At 40.4% G+C, this 17810-nt stretch overlaps 1 protein-coding gene across 6 annotated transcripts in view; it reads right to left on the reverse strand.

Moving 5' to 3' along the window:
- Positions 1-12670: 12670 nt before the first annotated feature.
- PAXIP1 (PAX interacting protein 1) overlaps positions 12671-17810 on the reverse strand; it is an 86524-nt gene continuing 81384 nt past the window's right edge. For 3 of the 6 annotated variants that reach the window (XM_064275117.1, XM_064275118.1, XM_064275119.1), the window contains one exon: positions 12678-16134. In XM_064275117.1, coding sequence (XP_064131187.1) covers positions 16123-16134 — 12 coding nt within the window. In that variant the 3' untranslated portion in view covers positions 12678-16122. Of the gene's footprint in view, positions 16135-17810 lie in introns of all 6 variants that reach the window. The other 3 variants (XM_064275120.1, XM_064275115.1, XM_064275116.1) reach the window with 3 other exon arrangements.

Raw genomic sequence — 17810 nt, forward strand, 5'->3', positions numbered from 1 at the left:
TGTGAGTAATCAGAGTTCCAGAACAGGGGGAGAAAAATGGAAAACACGGAGAGGATCACATCTGTCAAGATTTATTGACAGAAAACTTCCCTAATGTCGTGAAAGATGAAAAGCTGACCATCCACAACACTCAACAAACCCAATATAGGATAGACCCCAAAAGGAAGTTACCAAGTGTCTTAGGCTGGGTTCCCTAGAGATGCAAAACCAGTAAAGCTATGAATATATATACGGAGAGAGATTTATATCAAGGAAATGCACACACAGTTTTAGAGGCTGGAACATCCAAAGTCAGTGGATCAGGATAGGGGCTTCTCCTGATTCACACAGCCGCAGGGGCTGGCAAACGCAAGATTGCCAAGCAAAATTGCAGGTAAGCTGCTGGCTCAAGTCCTAAGAGCCAGAGGTCAGACAGACAGGAGCCATCTGCAGGATCCAGGGCAGGCAAAAGCCAGAACTTCTGCTTACATTTGAATGCAGGCCACATGCCCAAGGAAAACGCCCTTTCAACTGATTGACTACTCACAGTAGATCCCATCATGGGGGCCAATCACATCAGGTCTCAACAGAGGAATGGTCACAATATTATACGACTGCCAGAACACTGAGAATCATGGCCCAGCCAAGTAGACACACAATCTTAAACCATCACAGTCCACCCCTTGTCAACTTGTCACCTATACACATCTCCTTAAGCCATACATAATGTCTGAATAAAGACAATCATAAAGTCATACTTGCACCTAACCTGATATAATGAACATACATTCAACCCAAAATGCACTAGCCCCATTTACATTTTAGATTTTATAAGTGAAGAAAACAAAACATTTAATGCACATATACAAGGCAGAAACACACATAAAAATTACAGTCCTTGTTTTTTTTTTTTTTTTTTTTGTTTCTACAACTGGTCACATGACTGTAACTGGTATTTACAGCTACCTTCTTCCACCACCCATTCCCTATTCCCTTTGCCCTCAGCAAGCACCTTGGCTCGTCATGGTTTTTTACCAGGGGGTTTGACCCAAGACTTCATTCCTGAAGGATCTGGCCCATTAGTACTCACATTGGAATTGGGTTGTTGTAGTTTTCCATTGACTTTAATCACAGGGCATGGTAGTACTAAGAGATGCCCTAAGGGATCTCCTGCATTCCAGACATACTCTTCTTTACCACCATTATGTAATATCAATCTGATTTCCTCTTAGTAATCAGCATCGATCAGGCCAGACAGTATGGTAACTTCTTCTTTGCGTATTGATCCACAGGGACAAGGAGCCCCAAGTGGCCAGGTGACAATCTTTGCTTCCAATTCAATGAAATCAATGAAGTTTCTCCAGGTGGGAGCATTCCTCCCTTTGGAACAAAGACCTCTAGACCTACAGAACGTAAGTTTGCAGGGACAGGAAGCAAAAATCTTGTGAGTGTGTCACTACGGGTAATAGTGAGTGGTGCCACTCCCATTTCCACACCTTGATTCCTGGACCCATGAATCTTGGCTATGGGAGAAACAGCACCAAATATTGGATGCTGGTTTAGAGCATATACAGTCTCCTGGAGAACACTGCCCCAATGATGCAAGGCACTGCCACCTAGCTGGCACTGAATTGATTGTGTCTTTAGGAGGCCATTTCATCGTTCTATCAAACCAGCTGCTTCAAGATGATGGGGAACATGGTAAGACCAGTGAATCCCATGAGCATGGGCCCACTGCTGCACTTCATTTGCTGTGAGGAGAGGCCCTTGATCCGAGGCAATGCTGTGTGAGACACCATGACTGCAGATAAGGCATTCTGTAAGTCCACGGATAGTAGTTTTGGAAGAAGCATTGCGTTTAAGGAAGGCAAATCCATATCCAGAGTAAGTGTCTAAGAAGAACAAAACGCTGCCCTTTCTATGATGTAAGTGATCCAATGTAATATACTTGCCACTAGGTTGCTGGTTGATCATCGCTAGGGAGGGTGCCATATCGAGGACTCAGTGTTGGTCTCTGCTGCTGGCAGAATGGGCACTCAACAGTGGCTGTAGGAAAGCCGGCCTTGGTAAGTGGAAGTCCATGTTTCTGTGCCCGTGCATAAACTCCATCCCTACCACCGTAGTCACTTTGTTCATGAGCCCATTGAGCAACGATGGGAGTATCTGGGGATGGATGAGTGGTTTCCACAGAACATGTTATCCTATCCACTTGATCGTTAAAATCCTTCTCTGCTGAGGTCTCCCTTTGGTGAGCTTCACATGAGATATAAATATCTTCACTTCTTTGGACCATTCAGAGAGGTCTATCCATATACCTCTTCCCCATAAATCCTTGTCTCCAATTTTCCAATCATGTTCCTTTCTAGTCCATAACCATACAGTCAAACCATTGGCCATGGCCCATGAATCAGTATACAACTGCACGTCTGGCCATTTCTCCTTCCAACCGAAGTGAATACCTAGGTGCACTACTCGAAATTCTGCCCTTTGGGAAGATTTCCCTTCACCACTGTACTTCAGCAAGGTCCCAGAAAGGGGCCTTGGTGCTGCTGCTGTTCAAGTGGTGCCTGCATATGGGGCAGAACCATCTGTAAACCAGGTATTAGTTTTCTCTTCTTCAGACAACTGGTGATGAGGAACTGCCCATGAGGACATAGGCAGACTGGGAGATGGAAGGTAATGTGACAGGAGTGGAGACCATGGGAATTTGGGCCACTTCCTCATGCAACTTACTTTTGCCTGGAGGTCCTGCCTGGGCCCGATCTCAAATAAGCCACTTCCATTTAAGGATGGAGTGCTGCTGTGCACCTCCAACTTTATGGCTCTGTGGGTCAGACAACACCCAGTTCATGATGGGCAGCTCAGGCCGCATGGTGACTTGGTATCTCATGGTGAAGCATTCAGTCTCTACTAAGGCCCAGTAACAAGGCAAAAGCTAAGGAGAGTATTTATCTGCAGAGGATGGCAGGGCTTTGCTCCAAAAAACTAAGGTTCCGTGTTGTGATTCACCAATGGGGGCCCGCCTAAGGCTCCAAACAGCATCTCTATCTGCCACTGACACTTCAAGCTCCGTTGGATCAGCCAGATTGTATGGCACAAGTGGGAGCAGCTTGCACTATAGCCTGAACCTGTTGCAGAGCCTTCTCTTGTTCTGGCCGCACTCAAAACTAGCAGCTTTTCAAGTCACTTGATAAATAGGCCAGAGTAGCTACACCCAAATGAGGAATATGTTCCCTTCAAAATCCAAGAGGCCCACTAGGCACTGTGCCTCCTCTTTAGTTGTGGAAGCAGCCGGACAGAATAACTTATCCTTCACTACAGAAGGAACATCTCCACATGCCCCACACCACTGAACCCCTCGAATTTTCACCGAGGTGGAAGGTGCCTAAATTTTTGTGGGATTAATTTCCCACCCTCTAGCATGCACATGGAAACCCTGGTGGTGTAGTGGTTAAGTGCTACGGCTGCTAACTGAAGGGTTGGCAGTTCCAATCCAGCAGGCACTCCTTGGAAACTCTATGGGGCAGTTCTACTCTGTCCTATAGGGTCGCTATGAGTTGTAATCAACTCGACAGCACTGGGTTTGGTTTGGTTTTGCTTTAGCATGTGTATGTTTTACCAGTAAGTCCAGAGTCATTGACACTTCTTCCTTATTAGATCCAATCAGCGTAATGTCATCAATGTAATGGACAAGTGTGACATCTTGTGGAAGGTAAAGGCGATCAAGGTCCCTGCAGACTAATGTATGACATAGGGCTGAGCTGATGTAGTGCTGAGCCAGGCAACTGAAAGTGTACTACTGGTCTTGCCAGTGGAAGGCAAACTGCTTCTGATTGTCCTTCAAAACAGGTGTGGAGAAAAAGGCATTAGCCAGATCAATAGCTGCATACCAGGATATATATGAATTGGCTCAAGCAATGAAACATCTGAACAGCAGCTGCAACTGGAGTCAGCACCTGGTTAAGTTTGCAATAATCCACTGTCATTCTCCTAGATCAATCTGTTTTTTGCACAGGCCAAATAGGTGAGTTGAATGGGTATGTGGTGGGAATCACCACCCGTGCATCCTTGAAATCCCTTCAGGAATGCAATATTGCTTTTGGTTTATTATTTTCCTAGGTAGGGGCAGTTCTAATGGCTTTCACTTGGCTTTTCCTACCATAATAGCCTTTACTCCATTTGCCAGGGATCCAATGTGGGGGCTCTGCCAGCTGCTGAGTGTATCTATTCCAATTATGTATTCTGGAACTGTGGAAATCACTACAGGATGGGTTCAGGGACCCACTGGACCTATTGTGAGATGGACATGAGCCACGGCTCCATTAATAACATGACCCCCATATGCGCCCACTCTGACTGGTGGGTCACAATGATGTTTTGGGTCTCCTGGAAGTAGTTCAGAACCACTGTCCAGTAATCCTTGAAAAGTATGGTTATTTCCTTTTCCCTAATGAATAGTCACTCTTATAGAAGGCCGCAGATCCCTTTGGGGAAGGCTAGGAGATTAAAAGTATAAATTTTCCTCGAGGGGATACGGCCTCCGCTTCATTCAAGGGATTGTGGGTCTTTAAACTTGCTCTGGTCTGGGAGCTGATTGAGGGACCACGACTATTCTGGCGATTCAAGCTAGGCTGCTGTTCACCTGACCTGGAATGCATCTATTTGTAGAGATTAAGGAAATACTTAGATTTCTTACATTTCACTCCTAGGGACACCATGACTAAGTAGTCAATGTCTTATGTCCATATGAGTCAGACTATTCTGATCAGTGCTTTGACTTCACTGTGTATTACTGTAACCATGCTGATCTTGTCTTTGTCGACTGCGTGCAGCACTTGGCCCCTACTACCACAGGGTCCAATCAGTCCTATTGTAGTTCGGTGTCTTAGTTCAGTGAGGGCATTTCTCACTGTCAAATCTGATTTATATAAAATAACAATCACGGCGGTCTTTAAGGATGCTGGGATTCCCTTCAGAAATTTGTTCCTCAACAGTTGTGGCAAAAGGTGTGTCCTCTGAGCACTCCATGTGTGGGTCTGTAGGTCTAACCTGATAAAAACACTCTAGCATGCCAATCTGCTAAACCTTTGGATATCTTCTTCTACAGTATACCAAGGCAGGTCTGGCACTTCAACTAGATTTAGTGTGGTCCACTGTGCCATCCCGCTTCAGCAACCCAACCAAATAAACTACTAGATCCTTTCTGGAGCTGAAACATTGAATGAAGAATTTGTGCTTAGTGGACTCACATCAATAAACACAGACTAATCCATCTTTTATGTTCCTTACATCATTATCCCACAGCCTTAATAGCCATTCCCCCCGCATAGTTCTCAGGTTTCTGTTTGTACACATTAGAAAAGTCAAGCAGTTGTTTTGGAGCGCAGCTTATCTCCTTCTGGGTCACACTTTGTACTTCACCTTTTGGGGCTTGCTGAGACTTAAGTCTCATTATAGGTCTAGAGGGAGGCCAGAATAGTGTGGAATTATTTTGAGAACATTCAGCATTGCCTTGTAAAGCATCTGCCTCAGGCGATGTCTCAGGCAATGATTCAGACAAGGGCTCTTTAGAGGCAGCTGGGCTAATCTTATTAGACAGGAATGGAGAGGCTAAGGGTTTCTCTGGGCAGACAAACATGGACTATCTCTTCAGATGGGACTGATTCTGTTGGCAGGTGTGACTCAACATAATTTAGGGGCTCAGTCTTTCCAAATTCCTGATTATCTGCTCATATGTCCCCATCTCAAGTTTCAGGATCCCATTTCTTCCCAGTCAATGCCCTCACTTTAACTTCAGACACGTTTTAAGGTTGGCAGTTGAGTTGGTGTTGTAATTCAGCCACGCTTACAATAAGACTCTGGGTTTGGTTTTTGCAATATCAGCTCTGTTACTACAAGAAATAAGGCTTTCTTTCAAAGCACAAGTGGAAACTTTGAGGTCATTCATGCAGCACTTGAGCTTTGACTCTGAAGCCCTGAGCTTATCTCTTTCTTTCACCAGTATGTCTAGCGAAAGAAGGACCAACCAACCAGCTTCCTTATAATTCTCTTTATGACAAAACTGTAGAAAGATATCACACATGTGCTCACCCCAAGCCTCACCTTTCACCAATACCTCATCTATTGGTGGTGATATTTTGCATATTTGTACTGGCACCTCATGCCAGGGATTAGCAGCACCCTCTTTACTACTGGAAGCAGAGTCATCAACATCTTTAAGACTAACCGGACTTGAAACGAATTTAGAAAACTCATCCTCACAATTTTGTTTCTCTAGAACCATTCTTGGTACCAAATGTCTTAGGCTGGGTTCTCTAGAGACGCAAAACCAGGAAAGCACATAAATATATATGTATCAAGGGAATGGCTCACAACGGTTGTAGGGCTAGAACATCCTAAGACCATGGATCGGGATAGAGGCTTCTCCTGATTCACGTAGGTGCAGGGGATGGCAAACCCAAGACCGCCAGGTCAGAGAATAGCGTTCTTGCTCACAGGCTGTGAAGATTGATGAACCCCAAGATCAGCAGGCAAGACTTCAAGGGTTTTACTGATTCACATAGCTGCAGGGGCTGGTAAACCCAAGATCAGCAGGTCAGAAAGCAGGACTCTTGCTCACAGGCTGTGAAGATCAAGGATTTCCAAGACCGGCAGGCGAAACCACAGCTAAGCTGCTAGCTTAAGTCCCAAGAACTGGAGGTCAGAAAAGCAGGAGCGAGCTGCAGGACCCAGAGCAGGCAAAAGTCAAGACGTCTGCTTATATTCAGATGCATGCCACATGCCCAAGGAAGCTCCCTTTCAACCGACTGGCTACTCATACCTATCAATGACACTGAACATAAATGGCTCAAATGAACCCATAAAGAGACACGGTGACAGAATAGATTAAAAAAAACAGGACCCATCAATATGCTGTCCACAGGAGATACACCTTACAAACAAAGACATAAATCTCTTAAAAAACATCTCTTAAAAATTAGAGGGTGGAAAAAGATGTATCAAGCAAACAGCAACCAACAAAGAGCAGGAGTGGCAATACTAACCTCAGAGAACACAGACTTTAAAACAAAACCCACCATAAAAGACAAGAAAGGACATTATATATTTACGCAGAGGACAATCCAACATGAGGACATAACCATAATAAATATCTCTGCACCCAATGACAGAGCTCCAAAACGCATAATACAAACTCTAATAGCACTGAAAAGAGAAACTAACAGTTCCACAATAATAGCAGGAGACTTCAACACACCACTCTTGGTAAAGGACAGAACATCTAGAAAGAAACTCAAAAAAGACACAAAAGATCTAAAGCCCACAATCAACCAACTTGATCTCAAAGACATATACAGAACACCCACCCAACAGCAGCAAAGTACACATTCTTTTCCAATGCACATGGAACATTCTCCAGAATAGACCACATCTTAGGCCACAGAGCAACCCTCAACAAAATCCAAAACACTGAGATAATACAAAGCATCTCCTCTGATCACACCGCCATCAAAGTAGAAATTAATAACAGGAAGAGCAAGGAAAAAAAAAAATCAAATATATGGAACCTGAAAAACACCTTGCTTGAAAACCACTGGGTAATAGAAGAAATCAAAGATGAAATAAAACAATTCCTAGAATCAAATGAGAATGAAAACATATCATTCCTAAACCTTTGGGACACAGCAAAAGCAGCGCTCATGTCAATTTATAGCAATAGACGCACACATCAAAAAAGGGACAAAATCAAAACATTAGTTATACAACTCAACCAAATAGAAAGAGAATAGCAAAAGAAGCCCACAGCCACTAAAAGAAAGGAAATAATAAAGATCAGAGTAGAAGTGAATGAAATAGAGGATAGAAAACCAACAGAAAGAATAAAAAAAAAAAAAAAAGTTGGTTCTTTGAAAGGATCAACAAAATTGACAAACCAGGAAAGAAGGCAAATAACTCAAAAAAGAAATGAAATGGGGGCATTACAACAGACCCAACAAGTAAAATGGATCATAACAGAGTACTATGAAAAACTATACTCCAGCAAATTTGAAAACTTAGAGGAAATGGATAAAATTCTAGAAAACTACCTACCTAAACTAACACAAACTGAGGTCAAGAACGTGAAGAGACCCATAATAAGAAAAGAGATTGAAAAAGTAAAAAAAAAAAAAAAACTCGTGACAAAAAAACACCCTTGCCCAGATGGCTTCACTAGAGAATTCAACCAAACTTTCAGAGAAGAGCTTGTACCAGTACTATTCAAACTATACCAAAAAACAGAAAAGGAAGGGCTACTACTGAATGCATTCTGTGAAGTCAGCATAACCCTGATAACCAAAACCAGGCAAAGAAACCACAAAAAAGGAAAATTACAGACCAATATCTCTCATGACTATAAAACCAAACCCAGTGCCGTCGAGTCGATTCTGACTCATAGCGGCCTTCATGACTATAGATGCAAAACAATTCTTAACAAAATTCTAGCTAATAGAATTCAGCATCATATTAAAAAAAAAAGACCTGACCAAGTGGGATTTATACCAGGTATGCAAGAATGGTTAACATTAGAAAATCAATCAACGTAATCCATCACATAAATAAAAGAATCACGTGACCATCTCAATCGATGCATAAAAGGCATTTGATAAAGTCCAACACACATTCCTGACAATAACGCTCAATAAAATAGAGAAGGGAAATTCTCAACATGATAAAGAGCACCTATAAAAATCAACAGTCAACATCATTCTTAATGGAGAGATCGGAACACATTCCCCCTGAGAACAGGAACAAGACAAGGATGCCCTTTATCACCACTCCTATTTAACATTGTGCTGGAAGTCCTAGCTAAAGCAATGATGCACGAAAAAGAAATAAAGAGCATCCAAATTGGTAAGGAAGAGGCAAAAGTCCCTATTTGAAGATGATATGATACTATACATAATAAAACCCAAAAAACCCCACAAGAAAGCTACTGGCATGAATAGAAAGATTCGGCAGATAAGCAGGATACAAGATAAACATACAAAAACCAGTTGGATTCCTATACACCAATAAAGAGCACTATGAAAAGGAAATTAGGAAAGCAATACAATTTATAATAGCCCCTAAAAAAATAAAATACTTAGGAATAAATCTAACCACGGATGTGAAAGACCTATACCAAGAAAACTACAAAACACTACTGCAAGAAACCAAGAGATCTACATAAATGGAAAAATATACCATGCTCCTGGATAGGTAGACTCAACATTGTGAAAATGTCAATTCTACCCAAAGCAATTCACAAATGCAATGCAATCCCTCTCCAAATACCAACAGCATAAAGAGACAGAAAAATTAATTATTAACTTTATATGGAAAGGAAAGAAGCCCCGGATAAGTAAAGCACTACTGAAGAAGAATAAAGTAGGAGGACTCGCACTACCTGACCTCAGAACCTACTATACAGCTATGGTAGTCAAAACAGCTTGGTACTGGTACAATGACAAACTCATTGACCAATGGAACAGAATCAAGAACCCAGATGTACATCCATCCACCTACAGTCACCAGCTCACTGACAAAGGACCAAAGTTCGCTAAATGGGGAAAAAACAGTCTTTTTTAACAAATCGTACTGGCAAAACTGGATGTCCATTTGTAAAAAAATGAAACAGGACCCATACCTCACACCACACACAAAACCTAATTCAAAATGGATCAAAGACCTAAATATAAAACCAAAAAGTATAAAGATCATCGAAGGAAAAATAGGATCAATGCTGGAGGCCCTAATACATGGTGTTAACAGGACACAAACCATAACTAACAACACACAAACTCCAGAAGATAATCTAGATAACTGGGATCTTCTAAAAATTAAACACTCAGGCTCATTAAAAGACTTCACCAAAAATGTAAAAAGAGAACTTGCAGACTGGGAAAAAAAATTTAGCTATGAGAAATCCGACAAACGTCTAATCTCTAAAATCTTCAAGATAACTGCAACACCTCGACAACAAAAAGACAAACAATCCAATTAAAAAATGTGCAACGGATATGAACAGACACTTCCAAGAAGACATTTAGGCAGCTAACAGACACCTGAGGAAATGCTTGCAATCACTAGCCATTAGAGAAATGCAAATAAAAACTACAGTAAGATTCCATCTCACCTCAACACTACCGGAACAAATTAAAAAAAGGACAGAAGCAGCTGTGGGGAGACTGAACTCTCGTGCTTTGCTGACGGGAATACAAAATGGTACAACCATTTTAAAAACAATATGGCACTTACTTAAAAAGAAATAGAAATATCCTATGATTCAGGATTCCCACTCCTGGAAATACATCCTAGAAAAATAAGAGCCGTCATATGAATAGACATATACATACCCACATTCACTGTAGTATTATTCACAATAGCATAAAGATGGAAACAGCCTAAGTGCCCATCAACAGATGAATTGATAAACCATGGTACATACACAGAACAGAATACTACACAAAGATAAAGAACAACGATGAATCTGCAAAACATTTCACAACACTGATGAATCTAAAGGGCATTATGTTGAGTGAAATAAGTCAATTACAAAAGGATACACACTGTATGAAACCACTATTACAAAAGTCGTGAAAAGATTTCCACAGAGAAAGAAACAATCTTTGATGGTTACAAGGAGGGGAGGTGTGGGGAGGGAAAAACACTAACTAGACAATAGGTAAGTGGTGACTGTGGTGAAGGCTAAGACAGTACACAGTACTGAGAAAATCAGCACAACTTGACTAATGCAAGGTCATGGAAGCTTCATAGACACATCCCAACTCCCTGAGACTGACTTACTGGGCTGAGGGCTGGGGACCATGGTCTTTGGGGACATCTAGCTCAGCTGGCATAACACAGTTTAATAAGAAAATGTTCTACACCCTACTTTGGTGAGTAGAATCTGGGTTCTTAGAAGCTTGTAATTGCCGTCTAAGATACTCCTGTGGCCCCACCCCATCTGAAGTGAGGGAGAATGAAGAAAACAAAGACACAAGGGAAAAATTAGTCCAAAGGACTAATGGACCACAACCACCACAGCCTCCACCAGACTGAGTCCAGCACAACTAGATGGTCCGGGGTTACCACCACTGACTGCTCTGACAGGGATCACAATAACGGGTCCTGGACAGAGCTGGAGAAAAATGTAGAACAAAACTCTAACTCACAAAAAAAGACCAGACTTACTGGTTCCCAAACACCCTTTTAACTCAGCACCAATGTCACCCCTGAGGTTCACCCTTCAGCCAAAGATCAGATAGGCCCATTAAAATGAAACAGGACTAAATGGGCACACCAGCCTAGGGGCAAGGCGAGGAGGCAGGAGGGGACAGGATACCTGGTGATGGGGAAGCCAAGGTTTAGAAGGGGAGAGTGTTGACATGTCTTGGGGCTGACAACCAATGTCACGAAACAGTACATGTATTAATTGTTTAACAAGAAACTAATTTACTCTGTAAACCTTTATCTAAAGCACAATTAAAAAAAATACAGGAATTAAAAAATTAAAAAACCTGGCAAATGCTATGTTTATAACAAAATCTATGAAAACAACAAAATATTTTTATTAACCAACTGCCTGACACATTTCTATATTTTTTTACAAACATAATATTTTGGCTGCATAGTCTTCAATTGCCTCTTTAGAAGATAACAATGTTGTAACATTTTCTACAGAGAAAAAAGAACGATAACCCAGTCCTTCTATGTGAATCCTTGTTTCTCTACCACTACATATACCTGCATACTTCTGGTGCAGGATGCTGTAGGGCAACTTGTAATCCTAGTGTCAGAAGCCAGAAGAGTTGGCACAAGGGAGTATGGGAGGAAGGGTGGGGTGTTCATTCCTCAAAGCCACTCCTACACCAGGAAAGGTTGCAATCACGTTGCTATACATAAACGTGACTCTGGATCACATATAGATCCTATAAAACTTAAACTATGTATATCCTCAACTTTCCCTTAGCTGGGTCCTAAAATTGCTCAAGACCACTCTAAGGTGAAATGTGATGGAAAGGCAACTGAAGTGGAAAGAAACAGTGCTATTTCCCAGTTGGTCCACACATGCATTTCTGACACAGGCTATTGGTCTTATCCTGTGGTCTAGGTAATAGTTGCACTCAGTATTGGATATACTCTATTTTGTACACCTTGCTGCATGTGCCACCTAGCCACGACACACCGTTCCTTCTGTAAACAGAAGTCATGCCAGGATGTTACTAGAGTCTGTGTTTACCTTGCACTGGGTTAATGGCTTACCTTTTTGGTGAAACTTTGGGCTCCAAAAAATGGAAACACGACAAAATCCCATCCTCCTTACTCTTTTTAACTTAAAAAAAAAAAAAAAAAATTGAGGTATAATTCACAGATTGTAATTCACCCTTGAAAAATGTACAATTCAGTGGCTTTTAGTATACACAAATGATTGTACAACTATCACCACCTAATTCCGAAACATTTTCACATCCCTATGAACACTGCCCAGTCCTGTATCCTTCAGTGGTCAGTCCCAATGCCCCCAACTCCAGGCCTTGGAAACCAGTAGTTTCCTTTCTGCCTTTATGTATTTGACTATTCTGGACATTTCACATAAATGAAATCATACAAAAAAAAAAAAAAGGAATACTGGAAACATTACTTTTTTTTTTTTAAGCAGGAATGTGACAATCAGAATCTTATTTCAGAAAAATTACTCTTGCAACAGATTATAAAGGTTAAATTGAAAGAAGGATTAGAAGCCAAGAGACAAATTACAACCCTTGCTCAAGTATGAGGGAAAGAGCTGAAGGTACTGATAGTGCATAGACACGGGCACCCTGCAGGCGAATGAGCAAGCTAGGCAGCGCAAGGGAAGAATAAAGGGAAAAGTTGAAGATAACAAGATGTTTTTAGCTACAAGAACAAGATGGTCATTACTGCTAGGTGAGACAAAGGAGCCCTGGAGGTTTGAAGACTGCGTAAGTGGTGAGTATTTGGAACATATTGAAATTTATTTGAAAGTGTGGAAGAGGTAGCTAAATTTCCTATAAATTTAGAACTTAATTACACTTATTTTTTAGTTCACTGAAATTAAATAATTTGGAAGAGCTTTATGGGGAATTAAGTAGCACTTTTTTTTAGGGTCGCTGTGAGTCCGAATCAACTTGATGGCAGTGAGTTTTTTCAAGGGGTTTTTAGGTTTAAGAAGTTGATGATACAATTATCTTTCATTTAGCCACGTTCTCTTCTACGATAGAACAGTTTAAAGAAAATAAAATTTTGCGCAGCTACCCATTCAAATGTATTTTTTCTTAAATTAGCTAATATTTACAGGATTAAGACATATGCTGTTTTCCTAGTAAGATAATAAATGCCTAGAAAGCTAGGATAATCATTATTTCTTCCATATTTCCTCTCAACACCCAGCACCTACAAAGATAAGAACACACCTTCTGTGGCTGACCACATAGGGAAAGTAATTTCATTATTCTACATGAAGACAAACAATCCTCCTGGGATGGAACACATGCATTGTCATCACTGGCATTCACACTTCCTCTCATCCTTAACAGCCAAAAGTTTTACACATAATTGAGGGTAAAGAACTGAGACAGCATAATTCAGGCGGCTATTTATTTTCTGCAAACGTTACCAGCTAGACCTGGCCACAGAGCACTTGAGATGTGTAGTGCAGCTGAGTGAGGAACTGCATTTTAAAAGGTACTTAACGAGTAACTTTCATTTAAAAACGGACCCGTGATTCAGTTACTGGGAAAACACTTAAGCATGTTTCGAATAATCTGGGTATGTACATCACATCTACTTTTGCAACTATAAATATTATAAAGTCTAAACACAGAGCCAGTATTTCTAATGAAAATTTATTATCAGAATTGAGATGTGCTCTAAGTGTAAAATACAAACTGGATTTAAAGACTTAGCATAAGAAAAAAAGAATGTAAAAATATCCCACTAAGGCTTTTTAAAAGTATTGACTGTATTGAAAAATATTTGGGATACATGGGTCAAATAAAACAATTATTAAAATTAATTTTACTTTTTTTTTACTTTATTACTGTGGCTACTAGAAATTTTAAAATTGTGTATGTACCTTACCATTTTATTTCTATTAGACAGTGTTGATCTAGACAAGAGCAGCAGAATTAAAGTGGGATACCCCCGTTCTTACGAGAAATATTCTGATCTCGTCAATTTTCTAAAAAGCATTTATACTTGAAATCTTCATTCTTCTATGTTCATATCTACCCTGTTAGCCACTAAATCAATGCCTAACAGCTGGGCAAGCCAGTTGGCTTTAGACAGCTCCTGGAGTTTCTAAGGATTATTTCTTGGCAGCTTTAAAAAAGCACTAATTGAAAGGTTAATCAAATCAGTGATGCTTGTATGTTGGGTAAATAAACACCCTGTCTCCGCTGATGATTAAACAGATGCATTATACTTTACCCAGAAGGTCCATTTATTCTGTAATTATCTTCACGTTTCTAACTAGTATGACAGCACTTTGCACACTTTGGGAATCCAAATTTTATCCCAACTTAGGAAACTCTTCTGCGCTTCCAGGATTCCACAGAATTAAATATTTCACAGCAACAGACATTCCATCTGCGACAGATGAGGGAAAAGGTTAGTTTCAGAGATATGTATCTATAAGTTTGCTTAGGTACAGAGACAGGCTTAAAAGCAGACCTTGAGGCAGTTTGTTAAAAATACAAGTGCCCCCATGAAAATACTGACTTTGGGTGCATTTTTAATAACTCAAGGATTTATCAAGGGATAAAAATTTCTAATACACAACAAATATATATGTCAGTCACATTTATTAAGACGTGAATGTGTGCCCACATGGTTTCAGAGCACTGTGAGTACCACACAAGGTCAAGGGCCAGATAGGTACTGGGTAATGCTGAAGATATGGATTGTTCCTTAAATAAGTTGAAATTGTGTGTTGATGTCTGTAAAGTCAATTTCCTTTCCATTTGTGAAAACAGCTCCACTGCCCTACCAGAGTTGAGAGGAGTATCTGAAGTAATGATGTCTTGAATATGTAACAAACATTAATGCCCTACATGAATTCTGAGAAGTCCTATTAAATGGAGATCGAGTGTTAAAAACTTTTTAATACATATGCTCCACCGATACTGTGTTTTAGACTTAAATCGTCAAGATAGTGTAATTAAAGAATAAACTCTGAAATAAATCACAAATATTTCCAGGGAAGGCACTTCTTTCAGGAACATACCTGATGAGGAAAGTGATACGAACGCAATTCAACATCTATGACAATATCGGTCAACATGATTTTAAATGTATTAGCAGCTAATCCCCTAACTATTCTTTAAAACGTGGTTGCCTCCAGTTATTTTCTCGCAGCTACAATTCAACAGAGGCTGCATTAGAATCAAGACCTGGAATAGCAGCAGAGCCGACACGGGTCGTTTGGGGGCATCACTGCTTCTGAGTGGCTGACTCCTGTGCTGTAGCCCTAAGTATTTATTTATTATATTGACAGAAAATGGCTGCCTTCCAGAAATTATTTCTTTAGGAGAAAATCTGCTAGAAAATATTTTGGCTTGAAATAATGTGAACCAGTTTGATGCAAATCATCTAAGTTACACAAAAAATGTGGACCAATGAAGAGCGACTCAGTTTTAAGTACAGTTCAAAAGTACATTTATTTAAAATGTGGGCAAGATATCAATATAAAAGAAAACGGAGTATAAGAAATAAAAATAATCAAAGTACAAAACAGTTCATTTCTTTAACATCCATAATTTAAAGATAGCAAGGTCTTTATTTACACCATTTTACTTGTAGCTGAAGTTCCATAACAGTTTTGTGAAAACATTTAAAAACCTGGCAAATGAATCATAAAACCTAATGTGGGCTCTTAAATTCATATAATACAAAACATAATTTATGTTTTCTCAGAATAAAATCACACATCTTAATAAGATGCAGTTAATTTATTATATTTGTTTTCCTGCTTTAAAATGCTTGTCCCCTAAGAAAGCAGCCGGAAAACAAGAGCGTCTGCGGAAGCCCTGGGTGCTCTATCCAACAGCTCAAATGGCCAGATCTTGTGCTCCAGGACGCCAGAGGCACGCAGCAGCTTACATGCCATCAATTAAATTTATATGTAGGCTTGTTGAGGAAAACGATGTGCAAACACAAGGTACAATAGTAGGATTAAATAAAGGATTCTAATTTCAAATTAGTTAACTAGCTTCAAGTGGTGTTTAACAAGAATGTTACAGCATTTTTCTTATCCCTAAACCAGCTAGTCTGGCAGCATACCCAAATCACAGGAAGTGCACAGGTCTCACTCTGGTTAAGTAAACCTGGGTCTTTGGGGCTCAGACACAGGCAGAAGTACTTTTTCAAGGTACTCAAGTGATTTAGGAAACGCTGGTGGCATAGTGGTTAAGAGCTATGCCTACTAACCAAAAGGTCGGAAGTTCGAATCCACCAGGCACTCCTCGGAAACTCTATGGGGCGGCTCTACTCTGTCCTATAGGGTCACTATGAGTCGGAATCGACGCGATGGCGAAAGGTTTAGTTTTTATTTTTCCAGGTGATTTCAACATGTAGCCAGAGTTGAGATCCAATAATAGTGGGATTCTCCTTTAAACTAATATTTGCAATGCACAATACTGATAAGCTGATATCCCAAAGGCCCACCAGAAAGAAACTGATTCCTACCAGTATCAAGAGCACCTGCCAACCCCTGCAATTCTAAACCAGCCACTGGGGGTAAAATCAGGTTAATCTCAGGCTTATCTCAACAAAGGACCCTGTGGTAACACCCAGAAATCACCCACATAATTCTTAAAGCAATCTTTCCTTATGAAAGTAAAAATAGTATAGGATAGGCTTACACAAACAGATATGAATGGTAGAAAAAATCTGGAAAAGACATTAACAGTATGTATTGTATAAAACAAGGTGCTTGCCGCATATTTGCAAAAATCTGACAAGTCTTTTATCATATGTGTCTGTAACTCCTGCAATCATTTCTTAATATATGACGATATCAAATATAAAAAGCTGATATTAATGATAAGAACGCTGCCGCTCTACACGTCATCCCAACTAGGTAGGCTGCTACTGCTAAACATGACATTCGCTCCTGGCACTGAGGCAAACTTTTCTTTTTAAAAGTGCTTTGCTCCCAATAACATGTAGGTCTTCTACATAATACAGGTATCCCTTGCTTTCCCAAAGTTCACTTTATGCCACTTCGCTTTTATGAAAGACCTACAATGGTATCCGTTTTCACTAACCAAAGGAAAGCCAAAGAGGATTTGCACTTTTATGAGAAAAGGGGAAAAGCAGGAATAGCAGCGAGCTGTTAAAGAGGCAGTGCACGCCCTGAGCAGCGAGAGTGGGCCCGAGCAGCGAGAGTGGCGTCGCCAAGCTCCTTCCCTGGGAACTGCTCTCCGCATCGGCCGCCGTAGCTTTGAACTGTGTCTGTGATCACCTGTGCTTTATCTTGGTTTACTGTGTCCTCCCCTTGGGAAGCTGTGTCCTCAGGTATCAGAAAAGCCTAACAGAGCTTGTAAGGGTTTTATGTGTTATTTGTTATGACTTGATAGGGCATTTTTGAGTCTGGGAACGTGCAAAAAATTTTCCCATATAAATTAATGGTAATTGCTTCTTCGCTTTACACCATTTTGGCTTATGACAGGTTTCACAGGAATGCTCTACTTTCAGATAGCAGGGGAAACCTGTATTATAAACATAACAACTTTAAGGTTAAACAGCAAGTGTTTGCTAAATTTAATTAACTAGCCAAAATTGGTACATAAGAA

The sequence above is a fragment of the Loxodonta africana genome, chromosome 22, assembly GCF_030014295.1.
Source record: "Loxodonta africana isolate mLoxAfr1 chromosome 22, mLoxAfr1.hap2, whole genome shotgun sequence".
NCBI classification, from domain to species: domain Eukaryota; kingdom Metazoa; phylum Chordata; class Mammalia; order Proboscidea; family Elephantidae; genus Loxodonta; species Loxodonta africana.